The sequence below is a fragment of the Mastigoproctus giganteus genome, chromosome 12, assembly GCF_048544385.1.
Source record: "Mastigoproctus giganteus isolate SK-2022 chromosome 12, ASM4854438v1, whole genome shotgun sequence".
In the NCBI taxonomy this organism is placed as follows: Eukaryota; Metazoa; Arthropoda; class Arachnida; order Uropygi; family Thelyphonidae; genus Mastigoproctus; species Mastigoproctus giganteus.
The window spans coordinates 48,221,020-48,239,532 of NC_143586.1; the positions used below are offsets into that span (position 1 = coordinate 48,221,020).

Sequence of the window (18,513 nt, forward strand, 5' to 3'; positions counted from 1 at the left end):
TGGGGGGATGCATGAGACACTTTCTTATCGGCCTGTCTACTAGTCTGCAAAATAATTATCAATTTGGCCTCTGACATCACAATGATAATTTGGGGATGTCCCATCCTATTGGTAATTAAACTACTTCATCCACATACAGTTCATAAATGGCAGATACAGTGGATACATTAAAATATGCAGAGGCATATATCGCCTTCAAAAAAAAAAAAAAAAAAAAAGTAGTCTAACAGTTCCCCTGGATGAGACCCCACACCAGACCAACTCCTGGTAAATTCACTCCCTTTTCTGCATGAATGTTTGGATTATAAGGGTGCCAATACACAATTATGTTGGTTTACAGTACCAGTGAGCTTGAATGTTGCCTTGCCTGATCAAAGAATCTTGTCCTAAAATCTTTCATTCTTATCATGCAATAAGCTTGACACATAAGACATGGTTTCTGCTTAGTTTCTTTGAGAATATGGTGTACACTTGATCTGCTGGTTCCAGTCCTCCATGCAGATTATTTTACAGATTTTCATGTAGATTCTGAAAAACTATATTAGAATTTTCCTTGCCTATTGATGAGTTTGGTTTCCCAGACCTGTGCTAGTATAAATCTCACACAGTTTCATACATTCAAATTTATCACAAATTGAATTAAAATTATATTTTGTGGTTTTGTGGCAAATTCACATCTCCACTGTCCTTGAATGTAAGCATTATTTTTAATAATGCAGTATTTTAACTAAAAATGGTGCATTTGCCATTTAATCCATTTTGTCTACTGAAAGTAAAATAGTAAAAGTAAAAGGAGGGATGTCAAATGAAATTTGCTTATATAAAAATGGTTGCTTAATAGGTCATGTCTTTTAGTCATTGCGATTCATGAAAAAAAAAATTGGAAAAAACTGGTTAAATTTTATTTTCAGCTATAATGAGCTTTGCTTATAATATTTGTGTTAAAGTTGTCCTCAACACTCACATTATATTGAAGTTGCATGTGCAGTAACTATCATTCTTCTGGCTCCATTAGAACCTTGATATGCCTAGAAAAGTTAAAATCTGGACGTGGTGGGGAGGGGTGTTATTTCTATAGTCTGATACTCTATTTGTGAATTACCCCAGTCACAATTAGCCAAAATCAATTATTATTATTTGTTTGAGCCTACGTTTTGTATGGACGCTCACACACAGCCTCATTACTTGGTTCTGCATATGCTAACCACTGTATCACGGCCAACCTCTGAACTAAATAATAATATTTAGATATTCCAGATATGTGAATTCATATCCAGATTAAAAATAGAATATTGGATTTTGCATAAAACCAGAAATTTGACAATCAGATATATGAAAGTTTGCAACATCATTTAAATATTGAACGTATCATTTGAGGAGTGATATGCATTTTATTTTATTATTTTGTTTTGTTTATTTGATGTTAAATGAAAATATCCTCCATTTGGCACATTTTGATGTCATAAAAAAAATCCTGGTGTAGGGTGCCCTTTTCTGGGTTTGAATCGACTTGGTTCGTTACTGATTTGTAAAAATGCATTGCATACTCATAAAGGTTGGGAAAAGGTTAGACCAGTGATTGGGAACTGAATAGATGTTGCCACATCTCCAGTGAAAGAATATGAAGACTGAACGTGATTAAGCAAATAGCCACCTTTTCCAACTTTGCCAGCAAAACACAACCAACTGTGGTGATTATTCTTCTTACGTTCAGTGTTCATTTTGTCTTAGCCCTGCTTTTATGGATGTGTTATTTTCCTTTGTTCTTTGCTTCTTACCTGATGAAGGGCTTTACACTTTTAAATTCAAAATAAACTGTAAATAAAATCATATAGAAATTCTGAGAGGATTAATTATTTCTTTGATAATTATGATTTTATAAACACAATATAAAAAGAGTTTCTGTTAAACATGTTTAGTTTCTATTACTAATTTAAAATTATTTTGAATTAATTGTTTACAGGCAGATATAATTACTTATATTAATAATGATATTATTTTGTTGCAGGGATTGCTAGTAGATCAAACTATTGAAAAAGTGTCTTTTTGTGCACCAGACAGAAACCACGAAAAAGGATTCTCTTATATATGTCGAGATGGAACTACTCGCAGATGGATGTGCCATGGATTCCTTGCCATAAAAGACTCAGTAAGTGGAGACATTGGTGAGCTTGTTAAGGGAGTTTTCAAACTAAACTTTTGTCTGTATTCATGTGCAGTTATCTTCATACTATGTTTTTGGTATTCTCTGTATGTTAATATCTGAGTTCACCACTATTTTAAACAAAGGATTTTGTATTGCAAAATGTGGATCATGATAATGTAGTGAATTGCCCTTCCACCATGTAAAAAAAGGAAACTTTTTGTTATTAAGTGATGGTTTCAACACCTTTGGCATTTTTTTTATCTACAGTAAAAAGATACAAAAAAATTGAAATAAAGACCTGAATAATGATGCTCTCTTTCTTGTCTAATTGGAGAATTCAAAAAAGGGATATGCTAAATGTGATGCAGTGTGTGCATTGGGTAGAAGTTGTTCTCACTATTTGAAAGATAGCTGTCTAGTAGAAATGCCTGTGGTAGTTGATGTTGAACAGTTGACTATCCAACACAGTGGATACTGAAAACAGTGGTCAACAGCTCGACTGGTTGAGAGTTTTGCAAGTGTTACTGACCTTAGCTGGAAGACACTTCCAGTACAGAGGAAAGCATTGGTAACTTCAGAAACTGTGGAATACCAGCTGAGGCTATTATTTCCTGTTGGGATGAACATGCAGAAAAACTACTGCCAGGTCTTGAAAAATCAATCATTTTGTGTTCTGGAACTTCCCTCCTTTTGATAAACCAGCAATGTCCAGACAACACAAAATAGGCAAAGCAACTGTTCTATTAGCAGTCTGGCACTGTTGAATTCAGAAACTGCAGTGGAGGTAATGAACAAAGCTTATTCGGTATCTTGGCTTATGGGTACTCTGAGGGTGTTTGTGGGATGTTTAAGTAAAGTATGAATCAATAAAATTTCCAAAATCGCCTTATCTCTGTATCATCTATGCATACTGGAGTTCCCTTGGAGTAGTGTGTCAAATTGTGTGGTGTAGCATGGTATGCCATGGGAATTTTCAGACTAATTGTTAGACTCAGTTATTGATCTTGTTGTGTTGCATATCTTGTTGTGTTGCATCAAAAGTGTATTTAAATAGTGTGTTAAAAAAAAATTGCAGATGTTTCCATAGGAATGTATGTATTTTAGTGTGAGTAAGGTTGCTTGTATGCATGCTTGCATACAAGTAAGTGAATGATGGAGGATTGTGTGCTTTAAGGAGGAAAAAAAATTACACCTTTCTGTTGGTGTCCATTGTGAACTAAATTCTGGGTTTTGCACTGGTTGAGTGACCTGTCCCTGTCTTTGAAAAATCTGTAGGCAGAGCTAGGTAAGAAGAATATGTCCTTGTAAAAGTAGGTCCATGCAATGTACAGTAGAAGCCCCCTTAACTGATGATCCCTCTAAACAGAAATGGGTGGATCTAAATATAAAGAAGAGACTGGATCAAATCCAAAATTTTTTTTTTTCAGAAGCCAGCGATGCCGTAGATGCAATTTTACGTTATACTGAACAAAAGAGCTTGATTTAACAGTGAGCAATATGATGTTTATAAAAAAAAAAAAAAAAGTGGACGGACTATGTGGAAAAACATCTAAATGATTAAAATTATTCATTTTAGGTAAATACAGGCAGTTCCTGCTTTAAGAGTTTTCGCTTTAAGAGTTCCCGCGTTTACGAGTTGTTTTTTTTTCTCCCAGTATCAACAAAATCAAGACTATGAACATTAATTGTAAAAAATGAATGTTAAACATTCATAAATACCGCATTTCAATCCACGCACATAGCTATGCAATACAGTGTACTCCGCTTTATGATATTAATCCGTTCCAGAGACATTGTATCGTGAAAATATCATAATGTAAACCCAATAACACATTGTTTTTTAGTAATTCGTTCCAAGACCTCGGAAGTTGAAAATCATTATTTTCACTATATAACTAAGCTATTTATCTCTCTAAAAGGTCATTTTATAATATAAATTGTATTAGTTACCAGTTCAAATCATTAAAATGCACTACACTTTCATTGTTATCATATGTTCTGTTATAAGAATCAATTTTGAATGCCTTTGTGATATTTTTCTAAAGCACATTTGTGGAGGTCACAACCATAAAACAATTTGCAGTTTCCGATTTATTGGGCTTTTCTGTTGGTGCAAGCAATTTTAAATGGGTAGTAAACTCGATGTTACTGCATTTGTGAAAATATCGATAGCTGGAATTGTGTGGTTTTTTACGTTATTACAGTGAAATGTGTTTTCCCTTTAATGAAATCTTCAATCATATAAAAAAACAAATAAATTTTCAGAATCTTCTCTTCATTCCTTTTTTTTTTTACCTTCATAAACTTGTTACTTCGTGCGTATCATGTTAGTTACAGTTTGTGCGTGACGTTAAAAAACACTTATGCATGCTGTAGTGAAATTTATAAAGAAAAGAGAAGATTATCTTGGAAACAAATGCCTCTTGAAGCATTTCGAAGAAGACTACTCCTTGTGCAACAAACCAACGACTGCCCAGCCAATAATGAGTGATCAACGAGTGTGTATTTAGTCGATGATGATGAAGAATAAACATTCTTTAACATTTGTAAGTCATAAATATTTTCTTCATTATTATAATTTGCTTGATTTTTACAGGCTACGTTTTCATTTCTTTGGATAAAGCAATCGTTGTTTAAACATAAATTAATTAGTTAACTGATTTCATTGTTGGGAATGTAACCTCTGTTTTTAACCTTATGTCTATGGGAAATAAATTCCCGCTTTACGAGTGCACACTAGGAACGAATTAACTCAAAGTCGGGAACTACCTGTAAATACTTGTATATGTAAACATTTTAAATAAAAATATAATTAGTAAATAAATAAGAGGAGTTAACCTCAATATAGTACGTGGAACACTTCCGTATGATACCCTCCAGAAATTAAAACGGAAAAAACGAAAAAATCGACAACTTACCGGAACATTAAAGTAAAATATAAATAATTAAATAATCAATTTAACACAATTCAAAATCAATTTAAAACAATTAAAATTCAAATTAACGCAATTAAAAGAATCTAACGAAACTATTCAAAACGATTTTCCTTCCTGAAGCTGACAATGCTTTTCGACCGACTGTCGTGATCACAGGAACGAAAATTCGAAAATAAAAATATAATAAAAATACTTTTTTGCGATTCCCTGCTTAACTGACTTTTTAATTAATCAAGTAATGGCCGGTTCTAATTGCATTGGACAAGAGAGGTGCCTCCGTAGCCAGGTGGGCAGGAGCAGCAGTGCGTAGCACACGCTTCTTGATTAGACCGGGGTTCAAGCCCGTCACCACCAAATACGGAGGAAGCGGAAAGGTCAGGGAATGACCACCGCATATCCCTGGAGCAATATGGCCTTGTTGCTAATGCTCCTAAAAAAAACAACAACAACAGCATTGGACAAGAGAGCTTCTACTGTAAATGTCAAAAGCCTGGGTAGATCTGGTATTAGAGCTGCCTTTCAGTTGAGTGGTTATTATTGGTATTCAGATCTCCTTGTATAGTTCTTCCATCTGTGTGCTAGGGAACTGTGCTTCTTGAACTTGCTAATTATGCTGTGGATTATAAAGGCGTCCTTTTATCCTCAACATCTAGAAAAATTGACTAATAGGATTTTGATTTTCTTGAAATCTAAGATGTTTTAATCCAATATAATGTAGGGTTTTGTGTGACTTGGAGGTTCAGGCAAATTTAATGTCATTATGTTTGAGGAGTGATATGCATTTTATTTTATTATTTTTATTTTTTTTTTATTCAATGTTAAATGAAAATATTCTCCATTTAGCACATTTTGATATCATAAAAAAATCCTGAATTTTGCAGGCTTTTTTGTAAGGAACTATGTCCATTGTACACTTGTTTATATTTGCACAGTAATTGATGAACCAGATCCTTGGTGATTCACTATCAGTAAACTGATCTCTGTGAAGGAAATATTTCGCATTGGTTTGACCCGAAAAGTAGGTTGTGAAACCTTGGTTCTCACCAAATCAGAATTACAATGTAATTAATACTTAATTCCACCTAAGGTTTGATATTTATTGGGTACCTAGCAATTTCTTAGCTATCCTGGCTGGGTTGTAACTTGTTAGGTTACGGGTATGATATTAGTATTTGCCATATGGTGCAAGGAGGCCCTAGGCTTTTGCTGCACCTGCCAAAAAAAAAAAAAAAAAGGAATGGAATGCTGATGAATTCTGATGGGTGAATGGTGATGAGGTCTGGGTTCGGTCAGTAACTTGGATTCAAAAATCTGTCATTCATTAAATATCCTGGATGCCTATATTTTGCGAAAGTTTGGTGATGTGATCACCAAAGGTCTCTCTGAAGGATGTGAAAGGTGGATCCTCCTTGTAAAGGTGCTGTTGAGTTCAACTGATCTGGAGGGATCCACATAAGCTTTGAGCTTAAAACTTCCTTTATGATCCTTTGTTCTTAGAGAGGGCAGAGTATCATAAGATATCTATTTTTGAATTTAGTAGATGGTAAAAACTGTAATGGAGAATACACCCTGAATCTGCATTTTTCGGAATATAGATATAATGATGGATTAAATTCCTCATAACTGGTGACGCGAATGTCTAGGACTGGTAATTTATATTTTTTTCCGCTTCAGAGTTGAACTTTGTTAAGATGGAAAGAGTCCAAGAAAGGCAGAATGTAGGTGTCAGCTAAGAGAACAGTGAGTTGTCCATGACCAACCAGGCCTTTTTTCTCATTTCACCAAGCAGTCCATTTGATGAGATTGGCAAAGGGGCATCTATGCAAGGAAAGATGCTGACCGGGCTAGCCGAGTGGGTAAAGTACCTGCCTAGCAACCCAAAGGTCGCGGGTTCGAATCCTGCCTCGGGCTTGGATCAAAGTACTGCAAAAACCTTGGGAGGTGCATTATGGCCACAGAAGCCGATGCGCCAACTACCAAATAAAAAAATTAAAAAATTAAAAAAAAGCAAGGAAAGATATTGAATGCGCAGGTTACACTTCAGAGATACCTTTACCCTAGTGACTAGCCACCTTTGAGGGGATCTGATTGAAGTCTATAAGGCTTTGGAGAAAAGAGGGTGAAATTTTCATGGTTATTACCCCCAGGGTCCTGAGCTGGATATCATAATTTTTCTCTTTCTTGGTGATTCCCTTCTATTTCTGATTTTCTCTCTCTCAGGGTAACGCAGGAATTTTTTTGGCTGCTGCAACAAGCTTTGGGCTTCCTTGCACCATATGGCTAATAATAATAATAATAATAACTGATGTCTGGAATAGGAGTCATAAATTTAATTAATGAGAGGGGGAGCCTGTATTATAGAACTGGGGAAATTCAAAAGTCAACTGAATAGGTATGTGTGTGAGGAGGGAATCACAATAGCTAGTTTAGTTTTTATTTGATTAGTGTAAAAAAAGCCTTCTGCTTTTCCTTGAACTGTATGGCTAATACTAGCTATGTCCAGGATTCCAGATTTCCTAGAAGGGTTGGAACCAGTGGCACGTTATATCTTTATGGAGCCCAAGGCAAAATGGAATTTGGGGGCCCCATCTAAAGAAAAAACTAATAAAGAACATTTTCAATTTCATTTTATTGTGGCAACAAGATAAACAAATTATATGACATATGAATTAAATATAAAATTTCATAAAAATCGGTAACATCATTTTTTTGGGGGGGGGGGACGTAATTTTCAAATTAATCTTCAAGCAAAGTTCATTGACCTTGGCAGGCAGAAAGTTCAGTTCCGATAAAAATCACTTAAAAATATTAGCAAAAAACAGCAATGAGTTTTTGAAACAGTGATTTTGGGGCCCCCTCTGATGGGGGCCGTAGGCAGGTGTCTTTTTTGCCTATAGGATAATGCGCCACTGGTTGGAACAGGTACCTGGGTTATGATATCTAAGTGTTCCATGAAGAATTCCTTTGCTTTGACAGATCACACATTAGTGAACATGGGATGAATATCCAAGCTTGCTAGGATTTCAGCAGATGCAGTGGATGTAGAATGGATCATATCCAAAAACTGGGAGGATTTGTCGATTTAAAGGGTGGGGGAGACGTGCTGGTCATGAGGAAACATCTGCTCCTGTTTTCTACAGTAGTGAAATCCTTTTTATGAAACTTGATACTGGCAAGATCTTTAGAGCTGAAGGATTGAAATTTAACTTGTGATACAGTTGCTTGTCTGTTATTTGTTCTTTTAAATATTAACTTGTTCTTATATTTTGATTCGGTCACTCAACATTAAGAGGTAAATTACTATCAAAAATCAGAATTTTAAAAAAATGTCATTGTAACTTCCTTTTCTGAGGCAGTAGTATCTTATATATTTATGATTTAATTTCAATTAACTTCTAGATCTGAATGCCAGGGAATTTCAGCTTTTGTAAGCCAAAATTTGACTATAGTGGCTGACAAGTATGATTTCCATCTCTGATTTTCTAAATTATTCTCTTGCTGCCATTTGTTACAAACTGTCTACATTTACTTAGAAACACAGATAAGAGGTGGCAACACTTACTGGAAGATTTAAAATCATTTCAGCATCTGTAAAACAGACTCATTGTTTGAAGTGACCCTTAAAAACATGTGTACATACTTATGAAAGTTTTAAAGGTTCTTCAGTGACATTAGGAAAGAATCTTGCACCTTCTCTATTCAAATGTTTAAACATCCCTGCAAAACAAATTCCTTCTGCCAACTGGGATATACCATGCTGTTGGGTGGGGGGGGGATCTTCTGCCAGAAGTCTGCAGCATCCCTCAGATATGGAATTAATCAACAAGGCTTACCTCATTAAATCCCTCCTATCACCTAGCCAGGACTGAAGACACAGTTGCCTTTTTCCTGGCTGAACATTTTTTCAGCATTATCCTCTTCCTGTTCCACCAAATCAGTCTTCAGTCTGTGTGTGTGTTTAATGTGCAGTCACTGATTCTTGTTGCATTTTATGTTCCACTTGCTTGCCGACTTGACATTATAATGATTTTAAATTATGTATGCTGCGACCATGGGAAACTTGCTGAAGCAGAGTGTAAATTGAATGCCTTTTATGCATACTCACATATTCCTTGAAACAGTATTAGTGTCCACATATAACCAGAACACCAGATGTCAGTTCTCAAGTTCCCTTGAACTTGAGAACTGACATCTTGTACCAGAAGACATTGCAGTTCTGTTCTACATATCTCTGTTGAAAAATATATTTCCAGTTTCCTTCCCAATTGAATCCTCTAATAAAAATACCCCCTGTTGAACCAGCACAGTGTATACTTGACACATATGGGGCCTGAATCATGAACGCGTCTTCTGGCATATCAAATAGATACTTGAGTCTCTACTGAGCTCACCCAGTTTTATTTTGCTCCGAGGCATCAACCTCTTTCTCAGTGACCCATTCTGTTCTATTAATGCTCCCTATTTTAATACCAGATTGTTGCATTCCCTGTATGTGTAAACAAATTGAGTCATCAGTCATACTATGAGCACTTGCAAGGGAGGCTTTGGAATATATAGCACAGACTAGCAGCAGTAAGGTCTTGGCTCACAGGGGAATTGCCTGCAATATTTGCTGTTTGAGTCATACCATGGCACATCCTGTGCCATGGTATTTTTGGAAGCTCTCCTATTATCCATAGTTATAGGCAGGACACAACAAAGCCCAGTGCCAAGTCACCACAATGCCTAAATTTTTTTAATTAGCAGCACTTGCTAATTTTGGCAATATTGTTCCAAAGATTTTTTAATCTTCATGTGTAAAATTTTGAAATTGGTGCTGTATCTGATGTCTTATCAAATATATGATAATGATAATGTTGTCTATTATGGTAGCAGTTAATCAACAGCAATGGAACATTTAACTTATCTATGCCACAAACCTTAATATATGTATACTTAATATGAATTTTCGATATTTAAAACAAATCCAATTATATAACCAACTATAATGTAAAATAGCTTGAAAAGTAAATAGTCCTGTTTCATGGGCAGCTATTGGCCTTAGAAACAGTTGTGCCAAAAAAAAAAACCTCTCATTTAAACCAACTGTTATGTCATGAATCTTATTGATTGATATGGTTGTCATATATGATGAAAGATAGTAGCTCTATAACTAATGAAATTCAATTTTTGTTATACAGGCAGCTCTTGCTTTACAAGTTCCCGGGTTATGAGTTTTTTTCCAAAGTATCAAGTATGAACATTTAATTGAAAAAAATAAATGTTAAACATTCATAAATACTGCATTCCAAACCACGTGTAGCTATACAATACAGTGTACCCCGCTTTAAGATATTAATCAGTTCCAGAGACACCATCATATCATTAAAATATTGTAATGTTGAACCCAATAACACATTGTTTTTTGGTAATTCATTTCAAGATCTCAGAAGTTGAAATTTCCGCTGTATAACTAAGCTATTTATCTCTCTAAAATGTCATTTTTAAGGTCACGAATGTAACCTTAAGGCCATATAAAAGGTCGTGAGCGTGGTTTGTAAATTGTATTAGTTACAAATTCAAATCATTAAAATGCACTACACTTTCATCATTATCATATGTTCCGTTATAAGAATCAATTTTAATAAATGCCTTTGTGACATTTTTCTAAAGCACATTTCTGGAGGTCACGACCATAAAACAATAAAAACAATTTGCACTTTCTGGTTACTGCAATAAATAAACGGGTAGTAAACTCAATCTTCTTGCATTTGCGATAATACCGACAGCTGGAATTGTGTGGTTTTTTACATTATTATGGTGAAATGTGTTTTTCCCCCCCCTTACTGAAATATTCAATCGTATAAAAAACATAAATAAATTTTCAGAATCTTCTGTTCATGCCTTTTTTTTAAAGCTTCGTAAACTTGTTAATCCACGCAAATCGTGTTAGTTGCAATTTTTGTGTGCTGTTAAAAAATGCTTATGCATGCAATCGTGAAATTTATAATTAAAAGAGAAGATTATCTTGGAAACAAACACCTCTTGAAACATTTCTGAAGAAGACAACTCCTTGTGCAACAAACCAATGAGTACTGAGCCAATAATGAGTGATCAACGAGTGTGCATTTAGTCGATGATGAAGAATAAACATTCTTTAACATTTGTAAGTTGTAAATAATTTCTCTATTATTATAATTTGCTTGATTTTACAGGCTAGGTTCTCATTTCTTTCGATAAATCAATCATTGTTTAAACATTAACTAATTTCATTGTTGAGGATGTAACCCCTATTTTTAACCTGATGTCTATGGGAAATAAATCCCCGCTTTACAAGCGCATTCTAGGAACGAATTAACTTGTAAAGTCAAGAACTACCTGTAGATGTTGTGATTTTGTTTTGCTATATAAAATGCATATGCATTTTATATGTATGGTTTAAAAATTAAAATGTCTGTTAGAGTCATATTAATATGAATTTTAATATCCCTTCAATGTAGTTTGGCTTTTTGACATGAATCATTAATTATTTTAGAATTGGAGAACTGTATGGGCATTGAAAAATCAGATAAGTATGCACTGGTTGTTGTTACATTTTACGCTTGACATAATTGCTCACTTGGTGATTGTAAATTATGTATTATGTGACCATGGGACACTTGCTGAAGCAAAATGTAAATTGAACACTTTTTCTTATTCTCCCATTCCTTGAAACAGTATTAAACTTTAGTGACAGTGCAAGTTACCGTCATTAAGGATCACACCAAAAATAAACTAAATTAAAACTAAAGTTTTTCCAAGTACAGTTTTAGAAGTTTAAGCAAGAAGGTGTAGCTGTGCATAATTATTTTCAATTGTGAACTTCCCAAATGTCCGTTATTTATTTTAGGGCTGGATTGTACGGTGCATGTAATCGTGAAATGTAAAAAGGACCCTATACATATGGCTTGTATATATATAGTGCCAAAACTTTACAGGCCTGCCTAGGTTTGAAATATGGTTACAGGTAAAAGATATTATTTAAGATTAAATTTACAAAATATTACTTATACTGTGTATAAAGTATTACTTAAAAAATGACTAGCATACTCAGTAAAATATCCTACACTACAAAATAAAATTTAGGCTGTGAAATTAGCTTAGCTATTGTATATTGTAACCATCACTAAAATTTTTACCTCCAACCATATAAAATATTATTTAAACTATAGAAATTTCTTGTATCCATACTCATTCTTCATTGCAGCTCATTATTCAAATTAATGCATCTGGATTAGAATATAGTGCACCATGCAGAAACTTCCTCCCTACTCTTTATACATTCCTTATAGGCAGATAAGCTCCCAATGAATTTGTGTTGCCCTTTGCATGCAGAAAGCAAATCACACATTTTAACCTCTGTATTTGTCCAGCTTTCTAATCATGCTGTAGTTTTGGATTTCACATATAGACCTAGAACACTTCTCTTCATTGAAACAAGTATTCTTACTCCTTGAACAATTCTCAGTAAAATACTTACACTCACTCTGTGCCTGTTTGTGTCTAAATTTTGTAACAAACCTTATATGACACCATAGAGATTTAGCCTTTATTAATGCACCAGAAGAAAAACTGTAGTGTAATAATTATAAGTGTGTTTACCTTATTCATGTAATGTAATTATTGTATCCATGCCTTCAAGAAGCATTATTAAAAAAAAGAAAAGTGTTTATTTGGAACTAGTAAAGAAAAAATAAAATGTCATTTTACAAACATAGGGAGAACGTCTTAGTCATGCAGTAGGCTGTGCCTTTGCAGTGTGTCTTGAGAGGAAACAGAAAAGAGATAAAGAGGCTGTCATGGTTAACTTTGATCCTCAAACATCTGCTTTCACACGCACAGGCTCATTTCGGCAAAGTTCTCTTACCGAAAGGATGCAAGATCCACAGGAATGTAAACCAGCAGGTAAGAATTTCTATTTGCCATATATAGAGTGAATTTTCAGAGACTCTAAATACATTTTAAATGTATTTGAAGACAAGTTAAATTGCAGCTAGAATATGCATGTATTAGCATTAGACTTCAGCAACAGATACTAAAAATGTATATGCTACAATTTTCTTGTAGATCTATGTTTTATTGTGGTGCTCTACTGAAGATAGAGCAGTTGTAAAGTGCACAGTTTGCATTGACATTGATGTTTGGAACCTTAAAAATAATGAATTACATTTGATTCCATTTCAATGCTCAAAATGCAAATTGTTTCATTTGTCTGTTTTGTGGGTAAAACTATGGTTCAACAAATAGAGTAGTATGTTTTCTCCACACACATATATTACCAAAGTGTTTATTTAGATTTCTTTTATTGCACCATGTAATGATAAATACGAATTGTTTAGTTTTTATGATTTAAAAGAATCAAAAATCTTCACATATGTCAAGGCTGAAAGATAGAGATATGTTTATAATACTTGAATAAAATGAAACTGCAGATTACTTAGGGGAAATAATAATTGTCTTGTTTATACTGCTATGATTACAAAAGGTTACACAACTAAAAGACTGTGTTACTGATTGTTTTTTTAAAAAAATATCTAACCTGGACTGGTAAAAAAAAATTGTAAATAATAGGGCATATGGCAATTAAGTTTTATGTATAGGGAAAATTTTATCGTGGATTTAGCAGGTCATAAACACTTTAAATTATTCTTGTTGTCAATCTCTTTCCTAAATTTCTCTGTGTTGTTTTCTCCATGGCAACTTGGCACAATACATCACCATCTGCTCCTCATTTAGGAGAGGTCTGGTTTGGTCCCATTGGCAACTGAAGGAATTTCTAAAGTCCTTTTCAATCGAAGCTGTAGTTAGATAATCTGAGTGGGATGAGGGTTTCCCCATGCGTTATTCTGGATTTTTCAGCCTGCAATGGCATGCTGCAAAAGTATTACAAGAATATGTGAATATTAAGCAAAATATGTGAATATTAAGCAACATTAATGGAAGACCTGTTACTGATAGACATGATGTCGTAATTCAATACTGGCAAGGCTGGATTTACTGGGATACATTAGCACAGGGCCATAAGGTCAGGTGCTCTGGAGTAACTGTGCACCAGGGCATTAAACTACCTAAATCCAGCATTGAATCCTTGTGACAGTAGATAGGCAGATGCAGAAATCACCCAACTTTTTGATTTAAGTGTTATTATGGTAAAATATTTGGTAGTAAAATATGCAAAGCTTTTCCGGTGATTTCAGGATATTCTTTATCCACAGATAGTTAAAGTGCAGATAAAGAAAGATCATGAAATTTTGTTTTAAACATTGTATCACAAGAAAACTTAAGTTCTTTCATTTCCATGGGACTAAGATTTAATGCATTATTGAAGAGGTCTGTAGAAGAACTGAAGCATGTAACCACACACACTCATCCAGGGGCTCACATCTGGTGAGTATGGGCATGGCACAGCCAGGGTCCTGAGCTGGATATCATCATTCTTCTCTTTCTTGGTAATTCCTTTCTACTTCTCTCTCTCTCTCTCTCTCTCTCTCTCTCTCTCTCTCTCTCTCTCTCTCTCTCTCTCTCTCTCTCTCTCTCTCTCTCTCTCTCTCTCTCTCGGTAACTTGGAATTTTTTTTTTTTTTTTTTTTTTTTTTTTTGTCTGGTGCAGCATAAGCCTCAGGCTTACTTGCACTATATGGCTAATAACAACAACAACAATAATAATAATAATATTCCTTCATAGAAAGAGACAGAAAATTGGTCAAAGCAGACTGCAGATCAGACAAGTCTGCAATAAATTCTTTCAGCTACTGGACTTCTCTCAACACTGTATCTATCTTCCTTATTTATCACAAACTTGTCCATTGCAAAGATGCAAATATAGTTAGAACAGTAAGGTTTTATAATGATATTTCTGCACTGCTGTTGTTAGGGTTTCACAGTTCTTCTATTTCACTTGTAGGAGGCTCAGTGATCCTAAATTTGTAACTCTCTATTTGTAACACCAAAATTACAAAGAGAAAAAAATTCCAGAAGTAAACTCGGATCCACAAGTTCTAGGAAATACAGAAAGTGCCACCTATAATCTCCATAATTAACTACTTTAAATTATATTCAACAATGTGTGCTGTATTCAGTCATGCTGATTGTGGGCTATGGGAGTAGAAACTCTACATCAGCAAAACTCAACGACAAGACTGTGTGTGTTAAATTTTTGCAGCGCACCAGTTGGGATTGTCTGCCTTATATTGATATTACTGGGAGCTTGGTCTTTCTTCCTAAAACCACATAAATAAATTGTCCACTTAGTTCTGAAAATCAAGGAAATGAAATTATTATGTCTTCTTAAATTTGTTGAAGTTTTGCAGTACCTTTGTACCTTACTGAACAATGATAAATATTATTGATTTCGTTTTATTTTTTATTTCACTTTTGGTTGACTCAGAAAACACATCACAATAACATTTCCATTTTTCTGAAAGAAATTACTAAAAAGTTCTCACATCAGTCCCATGGTAATAGTTTAATTGGCTCCATAACTGCTTAATCAACACTTATCTTAAAACACTGCATAAATAACAGGGAACTAAAATGATTATGCAATAGGTTCTCCAATTGATAATCTCATCTCACAAAACCAGAGTTCTGGGTGTCAGGCAGCTCAACACCAGTGGTGTTACTACTATACTGCAAGACCTGCCACAGAGGGTAGATCTGAAGAGTCATGGGACTTGACAGTATGATTTTGTATAGCAATTGAATTGCTGGGAGCACAATTTGTAACTTTGCCTCTTCTCAACACCCTGGAATGCTTCTCGTAAGGTAACCGTATAGGCAAGGTAAAATGAAGTTAACATTTCACCTGAAATTTTTCTGAAAGGAACTTAAGTGTGAAAAACATGGCCATTCACAATCATGAAAGAAAATTAATTTTGTTCCAAATTAATTTCTTTTAAAGATGTGAACACATTCCAGCTTTAAGTTCATTTGGAAGGATGGATCCATAGAGACATCCTTACAAATATAAAAAAAAAACCATAGTGCAGGAGAGGTCTGAATTCAAATTTCATTGGATACTGGAGGAATTTTTAAAGGTCTCTTAAGTTAGGGCTTTATTTAGCTAATAGTCAGGTGCAGAGCTGGGGGGGGGAGGTTCCACCCTGTGAACACTGTATAGAAATAATATGGTATAGTACAGCCATGAATGCACTGTAAAACCCAACCAATAACACGAGTATGTGTTAACCTGCGTTTCCGTGGGGGATATCAGAATGGAGGCAAAAACCTCCTCAGGAACCAGTATGTGTGCTAAAAATTTGGTGCTGATCTACTTTCCCTTAAGCAGTACCCAAAACGTACTTTTATGTACAAGGGCTGATCATTTAATTCACAGATTGGTGCAAGATTTTGTTTACCATGAGAACTTTTTATAATTGCTATTAGAGATGCTCTCCTGATCACTACTGAGCAGACTCTGTGCAGGCATGCCAGTTGAGCTAGTATTGCATGAAGAGTTTTTTTTTTTTGCCACATGTCAGTGATGATCGTTTTGAAGCAAGTAGTGTGTTGGTTATACAGATTGAACAGCAATATGTGATTCATTATTGTGTCAGAAGGGGAGCTTAAATGCATCAGAAATAGTTAGAGATGAGTGAAGCATATGGTATTAAGTGTCTTGGTAGGACAGCCATACTTAAATGGCACAAATGATTTAGTGAAGGCCGTGAGTCTGTTGCAGATGACCCAAGACCTGGTCAGCCTTCTTCCTCAACAACTCCTGAGAAAATTGCAAAAGCCCAGGAAATCTTGGATGAAGACAGGTGAATTACACTTTGTGAATTAGCTGTTAGAGTGGCCATTTCATATGGTAGTGCTCATAATATTGTGAAAGATCACCTAAAAATATCGTGAATCTGTGGCTGCTGGATTCTACACAATTTGACTTCAGAACAAAAGACAGCAGAGAGTAGACTTGTGCAAAGAAATGCTTGATAGTTTGAACACGGGGTCAAAACTTCTTAAATTGAATAGTGACTTGTGATGAAATGTGGTTTTTCCTATGATCTAGAGATAAAACAACAGTTGAGAGTGAGTGGAAGCATTCTGATTCACCAAGACCTAAGAAATTTCGATCTCATTCGGCTGACAAACAAATGGTACTTGTGTTTTTTGACATAAAAGGCATTCTTGTTACACATTTTATGCCTCGTGGAGCAACGATGAATAAGGAAGCATACTCTGAGGTTCTCAGAGTCAAACTTTACCGTGCCATTCATGAGAAATGTCAAGAACTTTCCGGTTTGAAATGGTTTCTCCATCAAGACAATGCCAGGCCCCATACTGCTAATATTGTGCAGCCAGTGATCACCACCATGGGTTCCACTACATCCCACTTATTCACTGGACTTAGCCCTGTGTGGTTTCCATGTGCGAAGAAAGCTGTGAAAGGAAAGCATTTCACATCTGATGATGCTTGCAGAGCCACAACGGAAGCACTTTGCAGTCTTTGCAAAAATAGCTTGCAAGAAGCATTTAATGCATGGGTTTGACAGTGGCGAAATCATGTAAAGTTCAAGGGAGAGTATTTCGAGAAGAAGAAATCTACAGAAGATTTAGATGATGACAATTAAGATAAGATGTTGCACCACTCTGTGAATTAAATGATCACCCCTTGTATATATATTTATAGATTATTGTTTGGGGGGGTATGGAATCAAGTTGATCATAAAAGCTTCTAAGAAACATTCTGAAAGTTTGCTTTGACGGTGCATTATGGCCTCAGCTGCCAATGTGCCATTAAAAACTAAATCATCATCATCTGAAAGTTTGCTGTTGATCCTGAAACTCTCAAAAAACTAAAAGAGCATATATTGAAAATTGATGTCAATCTAACAGTTATTTATCAGGTAATGCCCACACATCTGAAACATGCTTCTATTGGTATATGGAAATAACTTAATTTTATGGGGGGAAAATTTCCAAATTTCTGTCATTTTATGAAAATTGAAGTGGTATGACAAATATTCCTAAAGATCCACGTATAAAATTTTAAAATTTAATGAAAATTCATCCACTGGAAGTAGTTATGAGGATGGATGTGAAGACAATAGGTGCTTTTAGGATTTGCAAATGCATGTAAGGTGAATTATGAACAAAACTTTGACCCAACATTTCTGAAGAGGACAAAAAAGTCTGCAACAGAAGCTTTCTTGAAACTATCAGAATCAGTTGATATCTAATAGAATATCCAAATACAGATCCAGAGGTGGAAGAATGTTATGCAAGCTAATGTTTAAAAGCATATTAGTGAACAATCCTATGGCAGTATTTTAATATAATGTATATTTACCAGTGAAATTTAATTTCTAGTGCAGATGGACTTTTAAAATATCTCTCTATTTTGGCCCATTAACCTCCTCTTTTCTCTTCTACTTACAAATGTCTCACCTCCATCATTTTGAAAGGTTGATAA

At 34.8% G+C, this 18,513-nt stretch overlaps 1 protein-coding gene across 5 annotated transcripts in view; it reads left to right on the forward strand.

Annotated features, from left to right (window-relative positions):
* Positions 1 to 18,513, forward strand: part of LOC150077021 (protein numb-like) — a 352,380-nt gene that overhangs the window by 311,035 nt on the left and 22,832 nt on the right. For all 5 annotated transcript variants that reach the window (XM_090386519.1, XM_090386521.1, XM_090386522.1 and 2 more), the window contains 2 exons: positions 2,009 to 2,149; positions 12,819 to 13,005. In XM_090386519.1, coding sequence (XP_090242645.1) covers positions 2,009 to 2,149; positions 12,819 to 13,005 — 328 coding nt within the window. The remainder of the gene's footprint in view (positions 1 to 2,008; positions 2,150 to 12,818; positions 13,006 to 18,513) is intronic.